The 16,961-nt window shown below is 40.2% G+C and overlaps 1 protein-coding gene across 4 annotated transcripts in view; it reads right to left on the reverse strand.

The window, feature by feature from the left end:
* LOC124036007 (EGF-like repeat and discoidin I-like domain-containing protein 3) overlaps positions 1-16,961 on the reverse strand; it is a 297,585-nt gene that overhangs the window by 248,646 nt on the left and 31,978 nt on the right. For 3 of the 4 annotated variants that reach the window (XM_046350036.1, XM_046350037.1, XM_046350035.1), the window contains one exon: positions 5,651-5,725. The exons of the other annotated variant lie outside the window; for it this stretch is intronic. In XM_046350036.1, coding sequence (XP_046205992.1) covers positions 5,651-5,725 — 75 coding nt within the window. The remainder of the gene's footprint in view (positions 1-5,650; positions 5,726-16,961) is intronic. 4 annotated transcript variants of the gene reach the window in all.

Below are 16,961 nucleotides of genomic sequence, written 5' to 3' on the forward strand. Positions count from 1 at the left end.
GAACTATGGTCAGAACGTGATACATATTCATGTTCATATTCATAGGTTTGGATTATGGTTCATTGTTTGGTTAGCTACCTGATTGGTTAGTTACCTGCATATTCATATTCATATTCATAGGTTTGGATTATGGTTCATTGTTTAGCTAGCTAGCTAGCTACATGTCTTAACAAAAGACTCCAATATGCAAGTATCCATTTCAATAGAATTTCACTGCAACAACTATTGAGAGATGTCGCTAGTAAATTCACTCTGACTACTCCGATTTCAGAGCTTGAGTCACACAAAATGAAATATAATGATCAAATGCAAATGAATTACTTAAAAATCATCAAATGTGATTTTCTGGATTTTTGTTTTAGATTCCGTCTCTCACAGTTGAAGTGTACCTATGATAAAAATTGCAGACCTCTACATGCTTTGCATGCACCTACAGTATGCGTATGTATGCGCCTAGAGTAGAAACCACAACAGGATATACAGAAAATATGGAACTTACAATGGTAGGAACGAACACATGTCCAAAGTTATTATTTGTAAGGAAAACAACAAGGCAATGTGAGCACCTGCCAGAAAATGTTCAAATTTGTGCAAGACTGCACAAATATCTGCATACTTGATCTGTGCAAACATTGGTGAAGTGCATGGGCTGGTGCTCGAAGAGAGAAGTTTGTCCATCTCAGTAAAGCCTCAAACATGAAATGGGTTACTTCTATGTAAATTAATGAGGAGGCGGAACACACCTCAAATGAAACTGGTGTTAGAAAATCATTTGAAATTCACAAGTTGAAACAGCCTATAGATAATTAGCAGGCTGAGCATGTTAACTGTCCTGTTGCCTAATAATCAGAGTTTGGAACATAGAGTGCATTCTGACATCACGTGCATAAAACAACTCATGCTGGGACGACCGTTAGAGATATTTGGAACTCAAATGTGAAAATGTTAAGAAATAGGTGGTCAATTTTGAAGTTAAATTACTTCCAAATCTTTCCTGAAAATGTTTTCAATATATCCCAAGGCCAACTGAAATACCAAAAATGTTGGTAAAGTCCGTTTTGAGGTGCGTTCAGTTTAATTGAACATTGCTACGATGCGTAATGGCTTGAAATTAACATCAAGTTTCCCCAAAACGTTCTTCAAAGTTCTTGAACAGAGTTAGCCTACGCTTGCTCCGTTTGGTGGGTGTGGCTTGAAGGGCAGCAGTGCATTTTGAACCCACAACCTAAACCCTCCCAGTTATTCAACTGGTCACTCAGAACAGAACTGTTTCTGTTTAGTTGAACGTTGCATTACCTTTCTCCATACTGAACGCAGCCTTAGTGACTTTTCTAGTCCAAAATGAATTGAGATAAAATTATGGTGAGACCATTAGAGTATAATTTCCCTTTGCAAAATTGAGCAAAATAAACAACATAATAGTCCATATTATAAGGATGGTGTGTTATTTAGCAATAAGCATTAACACCTGTATCCCAACTGATGCAGCATACAATAAGCTATTTGTTGCCCATCTGTATTTATGCTACAGTAGCTAGATCAGTTCTTCACAAATGTTTTCAGTCATGCCCCGCCTTTCACCATGGGGGATGAATTCAATGAACTGCTACTATTGTTAAACAAAAATATTGTATAAGAATACCTTTAATTCATCAACGAACAGTACATACAAACACCAGTACCTGGTTTCCCTTCCATATGGAAATCAAGAAGAAAAAAATCTCAAAGGATGAATAAACCAGCTTACTCCTATGCATCTCTGTCAATTTTTTATGTTTATCTTCTCAACTAAAATAAATCATAAATGTGGTTCTGGAAGTATTCTTAGGATGACTATTAACATGAGGAGTGCTTTAAGCATTAGCATGAGGAGGGGTTTTTCTAAACATACTGTACACAAGGATAGGTGAATGCTGCTGTGCGGGGAGAGAAACAGGCTTGATTGAGCCTACTTCCTGAGGTTCAGGGAAACAGCCCTTCTCTAATTGTGTCGCCTATTAGAAAACCAGTTGAACTAAAGTTTATAATACCACCAACATTGTCTTTGAACTCACAAAATTGAGCCCAATATAACCATTACCAATTACCACTTGTTTTGAGAAAGTGCTCATGTGAGATGCACATCCTTTCACTTCACAATAGAAACGTTATCAATTTGAAAAATATGATTTTCTTATTTATGATTATGAATTTACCATGTTAAATGTGACTGTACTTCTGTATTTTTACCATATCTCACCAAAATGAAGGGTTTGCTAAAAAGAGAGGCGGGAGAGAGAAAGATAGGAGCTATTTCTCCCTCTCCTTACAAGCCATGCACGACTTTTACTTCACAAGCAACGGCCTCTGAGGAACATGCCAAACCAAAAGCATAATTTGTGGCTGGGGGGGGGGGATCCAATCATAAAATTATGAATTAGTAGTACTGTGTACTGTAAAAACACAGAAAGCCAGTAGCTACGGTGGGGAAATAATTTCCAATCCAACAATTCATCATGTTCTATTATTGAGGGGGTCAAATTAGTCCGTCTCTAATATAGGGGAAGGTCATGACCCCGCTGTCCCCCCCACAAGTTACATGCCTGCACACACTCATTCACACACGCAAGGTTGTTTGATGCTTCCGCGCTGTACCCAGTAGAATAAGAAACAATGGCCCTCTGTTTCTGTCTTCATCCTTTTCCATTTTCCAGTCTTGTCAGCACTGTAAAAGTGATGGGTAAAGCCATCCAAAAATCACTAGCTCCTATGTTGACATGTGGCATTAGTAAAATAATGAACATACTGCACTCTTAAGAATGAGCTTTGAGTCTCTGTTACTACTCATCTGCCTCGTATTAGGGATTCATTAAATGTATTTTAAACATCTTGCAACCAAATTATAATGTTTTGCAAGTAAAAATAACATTTTCAAATGTGTCCAAAGACCAAATGTAAAATTGAGCGTCAAATTGGCCTTCTGAGCATAAGAAAAGGTCAAAGAAAAAAAAATTCTGTGACAGACTAGAAGAATGCTTTCACCATTTCATCTCATGCCAATAGTCACACATCCACTTCCTGAGTGTGAAAGATCATCGGCCTTCTACTTTCAATCAATACGTTTTCTACATCTGCTTTGAAGTGTCTCCGTGAGAAACCAATCACATGTCAGCTTGGAGGTGCTCAATAGCACTGTCCGTTCCACGTAAAGATCATGTTGGAGCAGCTGCTTGCAAAGTTACCTGAGGTGAATGTAATGAGGAACATCCCATCTACACATGGCGATGAAACAATTGTGTTTGTATCCACATTCAGTGTGATATGGCTGTGCTACCTCATGGTGTTAGCACCATATGAGAGATGAATTGCAACAGAAGTTAACGCATCATTTAATGCAATGGGATACATCCATTTCGTGATTGAATCATTTTCAAATTTTTGTAAATTTCGGAAGAAAATTACAGATGACAAATATGTATGCACACTAAGGGGATTTGGAGATCTTTTGTCCCAGGCAGAGCAGAGCTAATTCACTCCCGCCGCGTTTTAACATATCATTCTTAAGTTTTTGTTCTGGTGCATCAAATACAGTCTCCTACAAGCCCATATGTTATTTGGATGACATGTCAAGGTCTCAAAGCTCACATTTATTCCAGGCAGAGCTAAGAATCTCACTGTTCACTCATGACTGCACGGCCAGGCACAACTCCAATGCCATCATTAAATTTGCCGATGACACAACAGTGGTAGGCCTGATCACCGACAACAACGAGACAGCCTATAGGGAAGAAGTCAGAGGCCTGGCCGTGTGGTGCCAGGACAACAACCTCTCTCTCAACGTGATCAAGACAAAGGAGATGATTGTGGACTACAGGAAAACGGGGACCGAGCACTCCCCCATTCTCATCGACGGGGCTGCAGTGGAGCAGGTTGAGAGCTTCAAGTTCCTTGGTGTCCACATCACCAACAAAGTAACATGGTACAAGCACACCAAGACAGTCGTGAAGCGGGCACGACAAAACCTATTCCCCCTCAGGAGACTGAAAAGATTTGGCATGTGTCATCAGATCCTCAAAAGGTTCTACAGCTGCACCATCGATAGCATCCTGACTGGTTGCATCACTGCCTGGTATGGCGACTGCTCGGGCTCCGACCGCAAGGCTCTATAGAGGGTAGTGCGAATGGCCCCTGTACATCACTGGGGCCAAGCTTCCTGCCATCCAGGACCTCTATACCAGGCGGTGTCAGAGGAAGGCCCTAAAAATTGTCAAAGACTCCAGCCACCCTAGTCATAGACTGTTATCTCTACTACCATACGGCAAGCGATACCAGAGCACCAAGTCTAGGTCCCGGAGGCTTCTTGGACCTAGCCATAAGGCTTCTACCCCAAGCCATAAGACTCCTGTACATCTTGTCAAATGGCTACACAGACTTTGTATTGCCCCCCCCCAACCCCTCCACACCCCTGTCACTCTCTGTCATCTATGCATAGTCACTTTAATAACTCTACCTACATGTACATACTACCTCAACTAACCAGTGCCCCCCACATTGACTCTGTACCAGCACCCCCCTTTATATATATACTATCTTTTTTTACTGCTGCACTTTAATTACTTTTTATCTCTTATTCTTATCCATATTTTTGGGAAAATGCACTGTTGTTTAGGGGCTCGTAAGTGAGCGTTTCACTGTAAGGTCTATATACCTGTTGTATTTGGTGCATGTGACTAATACAATTTGATTTGATATGATTCGAATCTGTCAGATGCTACAGAGCTTCCCCAGAGAGTTAAGGGCAAGGCAGACTCCAAATGTCATGCGGTAGCTATTGTGCTGTTCAGCAGTATTCTGAAAATACTTTCCACAATGGATTTATTGTGTTTCCAAATGCACTTTGCAGAATAGTCCACATAAATAGAGAACAGAGAAAATGCAATATTGTGTTGACTGCAAAAATGACTTGTAAAAGCTGTTATAATATGCAAATGCCAGTCAGCTGCTGCTTTCAACTTCTCTAAAAAGTCACAGTAGTTGCATTCTGACTAACATGTGGTTTTGTCAAAGACCTACAGTAGCTTCACGCATGTACATTTTCATGACTTTTATAGCCATATGTGTATATAAAACATAAAGCACATACACATGGGAGGGAGCGAGCGATGGCGTGAGTGAGAGGGATGCAAAGGCAGAGGAAGGGTGGCAAAAAAAGAGGCAGCACAAAATCGAGCAGGAGAGAGGGAAATTTGCAGGAAAATATTATATCTCTAGGATGGGCATGTACAGATGACTGAAGCATGTAAATTTGGATTAAGGGTCTCACTGCCATGAAGAGAGCAGGCAGGGGTGATGGGGGAAGGGCGGGCACATCAGAAGTCAAGGAGAAAAGCTGCCACACACCAGATGGGACACCATCTTAACAATTCAAACATAGAGCCGTTAAATATGATACCATTGACACCATACTGACAGACGCGGAACGCAAGCCTTCAATCCATAACCACCAACAATCCACGGCGCCATGAATGAGTAGGTGTTCTAAAACTTTTGAGTCATGCACACACAATCACAGTTGACACCTGTGTATTTCAGCAAGTGTTTCTGATCTCACTTACCAATCTCCACACTACTAAGACAAGTTTAGGTTCTGAAAAACCAGTGCAACACTCACATGAGAAGGATTCGTCAGCCAGAACATTGAGGCAGGCAGCCCCATTCTCGCAGGGATTGGGCTCGTAAACTTCCCCTGCAAGACACGGGGATACAAGAACACAGGGTCCCATGGGGTTAGAGAACAACCCTCTGCTCATTAAAATGGTCAGACAGCTGGATCAGCCAGCAGTACTGATGAGACTGTCATTAAGTATTTTGAGTCCTTAGAATTACTCAATAAAAGCCTTGACAAATTCCCTGTGAGTCTTATTTTTTGGCACAATAATTTAATGAGAGAGAATTGGAATCAGAAGTCTGATTAGAACTCAAACCAGTTCAGAGATTGAGTTGGTGTCAGACTGGTCACAAGCTTCTATGGGGTTTGTAATATGCAGAGAACGCTACTCCATCTTCAAAGTCAAAGTTTGCGGACATGACATTCTAATAGGCCTAGCTTTGCTCTGATGTTTGATCAGCTCTTAAACACAGTGTGAAGTACAATTTTCAACAAAAAGACTGACAGGGAAATCCAGAACAAAAACTGAGCTCTGAAGGCAGAAATAAATCACGATTCAGCTGTCAATGTGCGTGCTGGATGAGAGAATGTGTTTTGTATCAAAGACAGTTGTCTCATTAGAAAAACATGATTTAAGTGGGTCCATGGGTGTAGTCACTATTATGGTTTAAAATGTTCCTGCCATGTAAAAAATATTCCACCCCGAGAATAAATCACTTTTCTCCAAGGTAACCTGGTATTTCCTACCAAAACCGGAAGTGTCATTCAAAAGCAAGGTTTCCCTAATTAATATTTACAAAATAATTTAAAAACAAGGAGCTGAAATGTCTTGAGTCAACAAGCAAGCCTAGATACATTCAGGAGTATAAAGACTCATAATAGTGTTTAACATGATTTTTGATCTCTGTACCCCACAAATACAATTATATGTAAGGTCCCTCAATCAAGCTGTGAATCTCAAACACTGACTCAACCACAAAGACTAGAGATGTTTTCCAATGCCTCCCAAAGAATGGCACCCATGGGTAGATGGGTAAAACATTGAATATCCTTTTGAGCATGGGGAAGTTATTAATTCAACTTGGAATGGTGTATCAATACACCCAGTCACAACAAAGGTACAGGCGTCCTTCCTAACTCAGTTGCCGGAGAGGAAGGATACCGCTCAGGGACTTCACCATGAAGCCAATGGTGACTTTAAAACAGGTAGAGAGTTTAACCTGTTAAGCCTACCCCTGTTTACTGCCCTTTCTGGAGGAATTGGGTACCAATATAAAACAGGATACATTTTTGTCAAAAGTTGCTAATATATGGATATAAAAAATATTATCGAAAGAAAACACTCTAAAGCTTCTAAAACCGTTTAAATTTTGTCTCTATGTAAAGCAGAAGTCTCAGGGCATGCATTCGCCCAAAGTCTCTCTTGTCATGGAAAAAGTTGGCCCAACTTTGACGTCATCGTATACGCACTTCCCAAACAACTACCGCTCTGGGAACAGTCTGTACGTGTTCAGCGCGAAGCCTGCTTTCAATGGGGCTTCTCATTGTGAGAATCGTGCGCTCACGAGACGTTGAGCGTGCCGAAAGGTCTCGGTCACACGAAAAAAAAAGTGTACGATTATGCGCGCTCTGCTCCGGTGAAGTCTTTTCTTCAGGATAGATTAAAAGACGTGTGTGTTTCGCTTCGTCCTCATAATTGCTGTACACCTTTATAACATGTTAAAGCTTAATTATGAACATAGTTTGACAAGTTTACTCAACATATAATATATATTTTCGACGTTTTGGTGCGCATCCACTTGAATTTTGCCTACATTTCGACCGAAATGTGGCTATTTTGAGAACCGAAAGATGCAGACTTGAAAACTAAACGCTGTTTTGGTATAATAAGTATAATCCCTCCCACGTCTTTTGATGGAAGAACAGCAAAGGTAAGGGAATATTTATGTGTTAATTTTGGGTTTCTGTCGACTCCAAGATAGAGGAGGCATAATGATACATTTGGAGCGCCGACTCCTAGTATAGCCTAGTGAACGCAACCTGTAACGTTAAAAATAAATGTAACACAGCGATTGCATTTAGAAGAAGTGTATCTTCCTATACATATGTAAAACATGCATATTTAGTCAATGTTTATGATGTGTATTCCTTGTTAGCTGACGTTATCTGCCGGAGCTACTTCATTTCTCCTGACATTTTAGTAGCATTTTTTGAACGATGTGTCATTGTAAACAGAGATTTATGGATATATATTGCAGATTATTGAAAAAAAATGAATGTACTGTGTAACATGTTATATTACTGTCATCTGATTTCAAAAGGTTAGTGAAATGATTTTTTTTAAATCCTGCGTTTGTTGATTGCATATTTTTTCCTACTTGGCTATGCTAATGAGCTACGTCTGCTGGACATGACAATAAATGACAAACATGACAGTTTGACATAAATATGTGCTATGTTTTCGCCATAAAACATTTTAGAAATCTGACTTGTTGCCTGGATTCACAACGAGTGTAGCTTTAATTCAATACCTTGCATGTGTATTTTAATGAACGTTGGAGTTTTAACTAATACTATTAGCATTTAGCGTAGCGCATTTGCATTTCCAGAGCTCTAGATGGGACGCCTGCGTGCCAGGTAGGACCAAGAGGTTAATGGCTGTGATAGGAAAAAATGGAGGATGGATCAACAACATTGTAGTTACTCCACAATACTAACATAAATGACAGTGAAAAGAAGGAAGCCTGTAGAGAATAAACATTTTCCAACAAGGCACTAAAGTTGTACTGCAAAAAATGCACAATCCAGATTTGGAAAGCTTGTAGAGACATACCCAGAAACACTCACAGCTGTAATCACTGCCAAAGATGATTCTCACATGTATTGTCTCAGGGAGTAGAATACTTATCTAATCAAGAAATATTGACGTCTTATTTTTCATTCTTTTTTTTACAAATGTTAAAAGTTTTGTTCCATTTTGACATTGTGTAGATTGTTGAAAAAAATGTGGGAAAAGTCAAGGGGTGTGAAGACTTTCTGAAGGCACTGTCGCTATGTCCCCACTGGGCACAGACTTCAGTTTTGATTTACATGTGTTTGAGTTGGCAAATAGTGTGAATTCAACATGAAATCAACAAAAACATTGATTTAGGTTAAGAGTTGGGTAAAGAAATTACGAAATGCCCTTACGTTGATGACTTTTTGCAAATGCAATAATTAGTAGGCTGATGACCTAATATTTCCGCTAATGTTGTGCGATGTGGGTATTAGGCTACCTCCTGTTTCTCTCTCTATTGTTTGTTCCTTCATTCCTTCCTCACTCGCAACAGTTTAATAAAAATGGCCTATGTTTCGTTGTCCTTATCTTCATCATTGTAATGACATGCTTGAATCATAGGCTATTGGACGAGAATAAGATGAGGTGGCCAGTCTTTCGCTTCTCTTCACAAAGATTGAATGGTTATGGCAATGTTCCTTCTAGGTTGAACTTCACTGATAAGTCTTTCAATCACCTGCGAGATTTCAGATCAGAGCCTCACGTGTGCACAGTTGTTGATATTCTTTGCTCGTTAGCAAGTTACTAGCCTAGTTATAGATAAGTATAGATCAGTAATGTGGAGTTACTGCTTTCTACAAGAGCACAAAACGTGAAGGCAACATTTCAAGCTGTCTTTGAAAAGCCAGTATAAAGCTTGTTGAAATTAAAAGGGAAGGGTTGTATTTTGAGACAGGCTTGAATATGCTAATAAACCAATAGGCAGAGGGGTAGCCTACATTGTCTAATTTTCTGTATGGTAATAATAATTAATTGTATTTTGTAAAGTGGTTTCTTGCGTCATACAAAACAATAACATTTACACTCACCTATTTGGCCCATGGTGTTACAGACCAAGTCATGAACTAATGGCAAAATGTTTTTTTTAAGTCTCATGCAATATAGGCCTGCATTGAACACCACATATAGTCTACTATAGGCTATATCATATAAATCAAAAGCTATTCCCATGTGAAAATGTTATCCTTTTTTCAATTTTAGCCAAAATTTGACCCAAATTTGACTGCCTGTAGCTCAGGACCTGAAGCAAGGATGTGCATATTCTTGATACCATTTTAAAGGAAACACTTAGAGGTTTGTGGGAATGTGAAATTAATGTAGGAGAATATAACACTAGATATTGTAAAAGATAATACAATAAAAAAAGCATGCTTTTTTGTACCATCATCTTTGAAATGCAAGAAAAAGGCCATAATGTATTATTCCAGCTCAGGTGTAATGTAGATTTTGGCCACTAGATGGTAGCAGTGTATGTGCAAAGTTTTAGACTAATCCAATAAACCATTGCATTTCTGTTCCAAAAAACATTTGCTCAGTGCCCCAAAACATTTGAGGGAACATAGGTTATAGCTGTTATTTAAACCCACAAACAATCAAAACCAAACATTGTCTCTCTTCTTTCAAACTCCCTGTGAGTATTTTAGCTGTTGTATTTAACATTCAGAAAACAAGAGCAAGCTTGCATCTCTGTTAGAATAGCGTATTAGTATAACAAATGCACCCGAAAAAAATTTCAAACAAGCTATTTTAGTCAAGCTTTTCTTGGGACTCCACAGGAGCTAACTCTATGAAGCATTTATTTGCAGCCCAAATAAATGCTCCACAGAGTTTAAGTAACAGACACATCTCAACATCAACCTTTCAGAAGAAAGTGCGTAAATACAGGCCTCCATGGTCGATTTGCTGCAAAGAAACCACTACTAAAGGACGCCAATAAGAAGAAGAGACTGACTTGCTTGGTCGAGCAATGGACATTAGACCAGTGAAAATCTGTCCTTTGGTCTAATGATTCCAAATGTGAGATTTTTGGTTCCAACCACAGTGTTTTCGTGAGATGCGGAGTAGATGAATGGATCATCTCTGCATGTGTTGTTCCCACCGTGAAGCACAGAGGAGGAGGTTTAATGGTGTCGGGGAGCTTTGCTATTGACACTGTGATTGATTTAGAACTCAAGGCACACTTAACCAGCATGGCTACCACAGCATTCTGCAGCGATACGTCATCATATCTGGTTTGCGCTTAGTGGGACTATCATTTGTTTTTCAACAGGACAATGACCCAATATCTTCTGTTGAATCTGATAATTAATCTTAATGGTTGTACAGTCATCTCAAATAAAACTGTGAAGGACCTCGGCGTTACTCTGGACCCTGATCTCTCTTTTGAAGAACATGTCAAGACAGTTTCAAGGACAGCTTTTTTCCATCTACGTAACACTGCAAAAATCAGAAACTTTCTGTCCAAAAATGATGCAGAAAAATGTATCCATGCTTTTATCACTTCTAGGTTAGACTACTGCAATGCTCTACTTTCCGGCTACCTGGATAAAGCACTAAATAAACTTCAGTTAGTGCTAAATACGGCTGCTAGAATCCTGACTAGATATCCAAAATTTGATCATATTACTCCAGTGCTAGCCTCCCTACACTGGCTTGCTGTCAAGGCAAGGGCTGATTTCAAGGTCTCTCTGATTTGGTCCTGCCGTACATACCTACACGTATGCTACGGTCACAAGACGCAGGCCTCCTAATTGTCCCTAGAATTTCTAAGCAAACAGCTGGAAGCAGGGCTTTCTCCTATAGAGCTCCATTTTTATGGAATGGTCTGCCTACCCATGTGAGAGACGCAAACTCGGTCTCAACCTTTAAGTCTTTACTGGAGACTCATCTCTTCAGTCAGTCATATGATTGAGTGTAGTCTGGTCCAGGAGTGTGAAGGTGAACGGAAAGGCTCTGGAGCAACGAACCGCCCTTACTGTCCCCTCTTTCCACCTGGATTCTCTGCCTCTAACCCTATTACAGGGGCTGAGTCACTGACTTACTAGGGCTCTTTCATACCGTCCCTAGGAAGGGTGCGCAACTTGAGTGGGTTTAGTCACTGATGTGATCTTCCTGATCTTCCTGATGTGATCTTCCTGCCCCCCCCCCCCCTTGGGTTGTGCCGTGGCGGAGATCTTTGTGGGCTATACTCGGCCTTGTCTCAGGATGGTAAGTTGGTGGTTGAAGTTATCCCTCTCATGGTGTGGGGGCTGTGCTTTGGCAAAGTGGGTGGGGTTATATCCTTCCTGTTTGGCCCTGTCCAGGGGTGTCCTCGGATGGGGCCACAGTGTCTCCTGACCCCTCCTGTCTCAGCCTCCAGGATTTATGCTGCAGTAGTTTGTGTCGGGGGGCTAGGGTCAGTTTGTTATATCTGGAGTACTTCTCCTGTCCTATCCGGTGTCCTGTGTGAATTTAAGTATGCTCTCTCTAATTCTCTCTTTCTTTCTCTGTCTCAGAGGACCTGAGCCCCAGGACCATGCCTCTGACTACCTGACAGGATGGCTCCTTGCTGTTCCCAGTCCACATGTCCGTGTTGCTGCTCCAGTTTCCACGGTTCTGCCTGTGATTATTAATATTTGACCATGCTGGTCATTTATGAACATTTGAACATCTTGGCCATGTTCTGTTATAATCTCCACCTGGCACAGCCAGAAGAGGACTGGCCACCCCACATAGCCTGGTTCCTCTCTAGGTTTCTTCCTATGTTTTAGCCTTTCAAGGGAGTTTTTCCTAGCCACCGTGCTTCTACACCTGCATTGCTTGCTGTTTGGGTTTTTAGGCTGGGTTTCTGTACAGCACTTTGAGATATCAGCTGATGTACGAAGGGCTGTATAAATCAATTTGATTTGATTTGATGTATACATCTACATGCTTTTAAGGGCTAATTGAACAAGAAGGAGAGTGATGGAATGCTGTATCAGATGACCTGGTCTCTACAATCACCCAACTTCAACACAATTGAGATGGTTAAGGATGAGTTGGGACGCGGAGTGAAGGAAAAGCAGCCAACAAGTGCTCAGCATATGTCGGAATTCCTTCAAGACTGTTGGAAAAGCAATTCCTCATGAAGCTGGTTGAGAGCATGCCAAGAGTGTGCAAAGCTGTCCTCAAGGCAAAGGGTTGCTATTGGAATAATTTAAAATCTATAATATATTTTGATTTGCTTAAACTTTTTGGGTTACTACATGATTCCAAATGTGTTATTTCATAGTTTTGAAGAAGAAAAGAAAAACCCTTGAGTGAGTAGGTGTGTCCAAACTTTTGATGAGTACTGTACACAGTAGCGGTGTGTGGGTAAAAACCTATTACAACCTACTGTATGTGTTAATTGCATTGCTTTAACCTAAAAGATACCAAAAACAATTTAGTGCATTCGATGGCCTACACGTAGAGAGACAGAGGGGCGATATTTCGCTCGCTCGGATGCTGTCTCCTGTGAGATTTGTTCGTCCTCTTGCGAATTGAAGGAAAATTATGAAATACAATGGTCAGCTTTTGAGGAAGTCTGGCTTGGCATCCATGAATATATATATATATATATATATATATATATATATATATATATATTAGTTCCTTGCGAAAGTATTCGGCCCCCTTGAACTTTGCGACCTTTTGCCACATGTCAGGCTTCAAACATAAAGATATAAAACTGTATTTTTGTGTGAAGAATCAACAACAAGTGGGACACAATCATGAAGTGGAACGACATTTATTGGATATTTCAAACTTTTTTTACAAATCAAAAACTGAAAAATTGGGCGTGCAAAATTATTCAGCCCCCTTAAGTTAATACTTTGTGCGCCACCTTTTGCTGCGATTACAGCTGTAAGTCGCTTGGGGTATGTCTCTATCAGTTTTGCACATCGAGAGACTGAATTTTTTTCCCATTCCTCCTTGCCAAACAGCTCGAGCTCAGTGAGGTTGGATGGAGAGCATTTGTGAACAGCAGTTTTCAGTTCTTTCCACAGATTCTCAATTGGAAAGAACTGGTCTGGACTTTGACTTGGCCATTCTAACACCTGGATATGTTTATTTTTTAACCATTCCATTGTAGATTTTGCTTTATGTTTTGGATCATTGTCTTGTTGCAAGACAAATCTCCGTCCCAGTCTCAGGTCTTTTGCAGAATCCATCAGGTTTTCTTCCAGAATGATCCTGTATTTGGCTCCATCCATCTTCCCATCAATTTGAACCATCTTCCCTGTCCCTGCTGAAGAAAAGCAGGCCCAAACCATGATGCTGCCACCACCATGTTTGACAGTGGGGATGGTGTGTTCAGGGTGATGAGCTGTGTTGCTTTTACGCCAAACATAACGTTTTGCACTGTTGCCAAAAAGTTACATTTTGGTTTCATCTGACCAGAGCACCTTCTTCCACATGTTTGGTGTGTCTCCCAGGTGGCTTGTGGCAAACTTTAAACAACACTTTTCATATCTTTAAGAAATGGCTTTCTTTTTGCCACTCTTCCATAAGGGCCAGATTTGTGCAATATATGACTGATTGTTGTCCTATGGACAGAGTCTCCCACCTCAGCTGTAGATCTCTGCAGTTCATCCAGAGTGATCATGGGCCTCTTGGCTGCATCTCTGATCAGTCTTCTCCTTGTATGAGCTGAAAGTTTAGAGGGACGGCCAGGTCTTGGTAGATTTGCAGTGGTCTGATATTCCTTCCATTTCATTATTATCGCTTGCAAAGTGCACCTTGGGATGTTTAAAGCTTGGGAAATCTTTTTGTATCCAAATCCGGCTTTAAACTTCTTCACAACAGTATCTCGGACCTGCCTGGTGTGGTCCTTGTTCTTCATGATGCTCCCCTGCGCTTTTAACGGACCTCTGAGACTATCACAGTGCAGGTGCATTTATACGGAGACTTGATTACACACAGGTGGATTGTATTTATCATCATTAGTCATTTAGGTCAACATTGGATCATTCAGAGATCCTCACTGAACTGATGGAGAAAGTTTGCTGCACTGAAAGTAAAGGGGCTGAATAATTTTGCACGCCCAATTTTTCAGTTTTTGATTTGTTAAAAAAGTTTGAAATATCCAATAAATGTCGTTCCACTTCATGATTGTGTCCCATTTGTTGTTGATTCTTCACAAAAAAATACAGTTTTATATCTTTATGTTTGAAGCCTGAAATGTGGCAAAAGGTCGCAAAGTTCAAGGGGGCCGAATACTTTCGCAAGGCACTGTATATATATATATATATATATATATATATATATATATATATATATATATATATATATATATATATACAGGCAGGTGTGAAAAAATGCTGTAAAAATAGACATGTTATAAGATTATATAGTGCCTAACAAAAGTATTCATCCCCCTTGGCACTTTTCCTATTTTGCTGCATTACATCCTGTAATTTAAATAGAATTTTGTTGGATTTAATGTAATTGACATACACAAAATAGTCAACATTGGTAAGGTGAAATGACAATTATTACTTGTTAAAAAAATACATTTTAACATCTGGTGCAACCAATTACCTTCAGAAGTCACATAATTATGTATTAACAGGTGCTAATGATCATCAATTCTATATGTAGCTTGAAACACAATCATTAACTGAAACAGAAACAGCTGTGTAGGAGGAATAAAACTGGGTGAGGAACAGCCAAACTCAGCTAAGAAGGTGAGGATGCTGAAGACAGTTTACAGTCAAAAGTCATACACCATGGCAAGAATAAGCACAGCAACAAGACACAAGGTAGTTATACTGCATCAGCAAGGTCTCTCCCTGTCAGACATTTCAAGGCAGACAGGGGTTTCCAGATGTGCAATCCAAGCTCTTTTGAAGAAAAGAAGCGGGCAACGTTGAGGACCATAGACGCAGTGGTCGGTCAAGGAAACTTACTGCAGCAGATGAAAGACGCATCATGCTTACTTCTCTTCACAATTGGAAGAGGTCCAGCAGTGCCATCAGCTCAGAGTACACAAACGAGTGTCTGCAGGCAACAGTGAAGCATGGAGGAGGTTCCTTGCAAGTTTGGGGCTGCATTTCTGCAAATGGAGTTGGGAATTTGATAAGAATGAATGGTTTCCTCAATAATGAGAAGTACATTATCCATCATGCAATACCATCAGGGAGGCATCTGATTGGCCCCAAATGTATTCTGCAGCATGACAATGACCCCGAACATACAGTGAAAGTCATTAAGAACTTTCTTCAGCGTAAAGAAGGATAAGGAGTCCTGGAAGTGATGGTTTGGCCCCCACAGAGCACTGATCTCAACATTGAGTCTGTCTGGGATTACATAAAGAGGGAGAAGCACCAGAGGCTGCCTAAACCCACAGAACAACTGTGGTTAGTTCTCCAAGATGTTTGGGCCAACCTACCTGCCGAGTTCCTTCAAAAACTGTGTACAAGTGTACCTAGAAGAATTTAAACTGTTTTGAAGGCAAAGGGTGGTCACAGCAAATATTGATTTGATGTAGATTTTTACTCTGTTCACTGATAAATATAATCTATTAACATATGTATTTTTGAAAGCATTCTTACTTTACAGCATTTTTTCACAACTGCCTAAAACTTTTGCACATTACTGTTTGAGAGAAAAGCATTTTTTTGTCCATTAAAATAACACAACTGGTTCAGAAATACAGTGTAGACATGTATTTGTTAATGTTGTAAATGACTGTTGTAACTGTTGTAGATTTTTAATGGAATATCTACATAGGCATACAAAGGCCCATTATCAGCAACCATCACTCCTGTGTTCCAATGGCAAGCTGTGTTAGCTAATCCAAGTTTATCATGTTAAAAGCCAAATTGATCATTAGAAAACCCTTTTGCAAATATGTTAGCACAGCTGAGAACTGTTGTTCAATAAAACTGCCTTCTTTAGACTAGTTAAGTATCTGGAGTATCAGCATTTGTGGGTTCGATTACAGGCTCAAAATGGCCAGAAAGAAATAACTTTCTTCTGAAACTCGTCAGTCTATTCTTGTTCTGAGAAATTGTCAAGAAACTGAAGATCTCATACAGCGCTGTGTAGTACTCCCTTCACAGAACAGCAAAACTGGCTCTAACCAGAATGGAAAGAAGAGTGGGAGGCCCCGAAGCACAACTGAGTAAGAGGACAAGTACATTAGTGTCTAGTTTTAGAAACAGATGCCTCACAAGTCCTCAACTGGCAGCTTCATTAAATACTACCCGCAAAACACCAGTCTCAACATCAACAGTGAAGAGGTGACTGGGATGCTGGCCATCTAGGCAGAGTTCCTCTGTTCCATGTCTGTGTTCTTTGGCCCATCTTCATTTTTTCATTTTTTTGTCCAGACTGAGATATGCCTTTTTCTTTGCAACTCTGCCGAGAAGGTCAGTGATGAACAGCAAGTCTTTCCACAGATTTTCAATGTGAATCAAGTCTGGGCTTTGTCTGGGCCACTCACAGACTTTCACATTCTTGTTCTGAAGCCATTCC

Source organism: Oncorhynchus gorbuscha, linkage group LG05 (assembly GCF_021184085.1).
Source record: "Oncorhynchus gorbuscha isolate QuinsamMale2020 ecotype Even-year linkage group LG05, OgorEven_v1.0, whole genome shotgun sequence".
Lineage (NCBI taxonomy): Eukaryota > Metazoa > Chordata > Actinopteri > Salmoniformes > Salmonidae > Oncorhynchus > Oncorhynchus gorbuscha.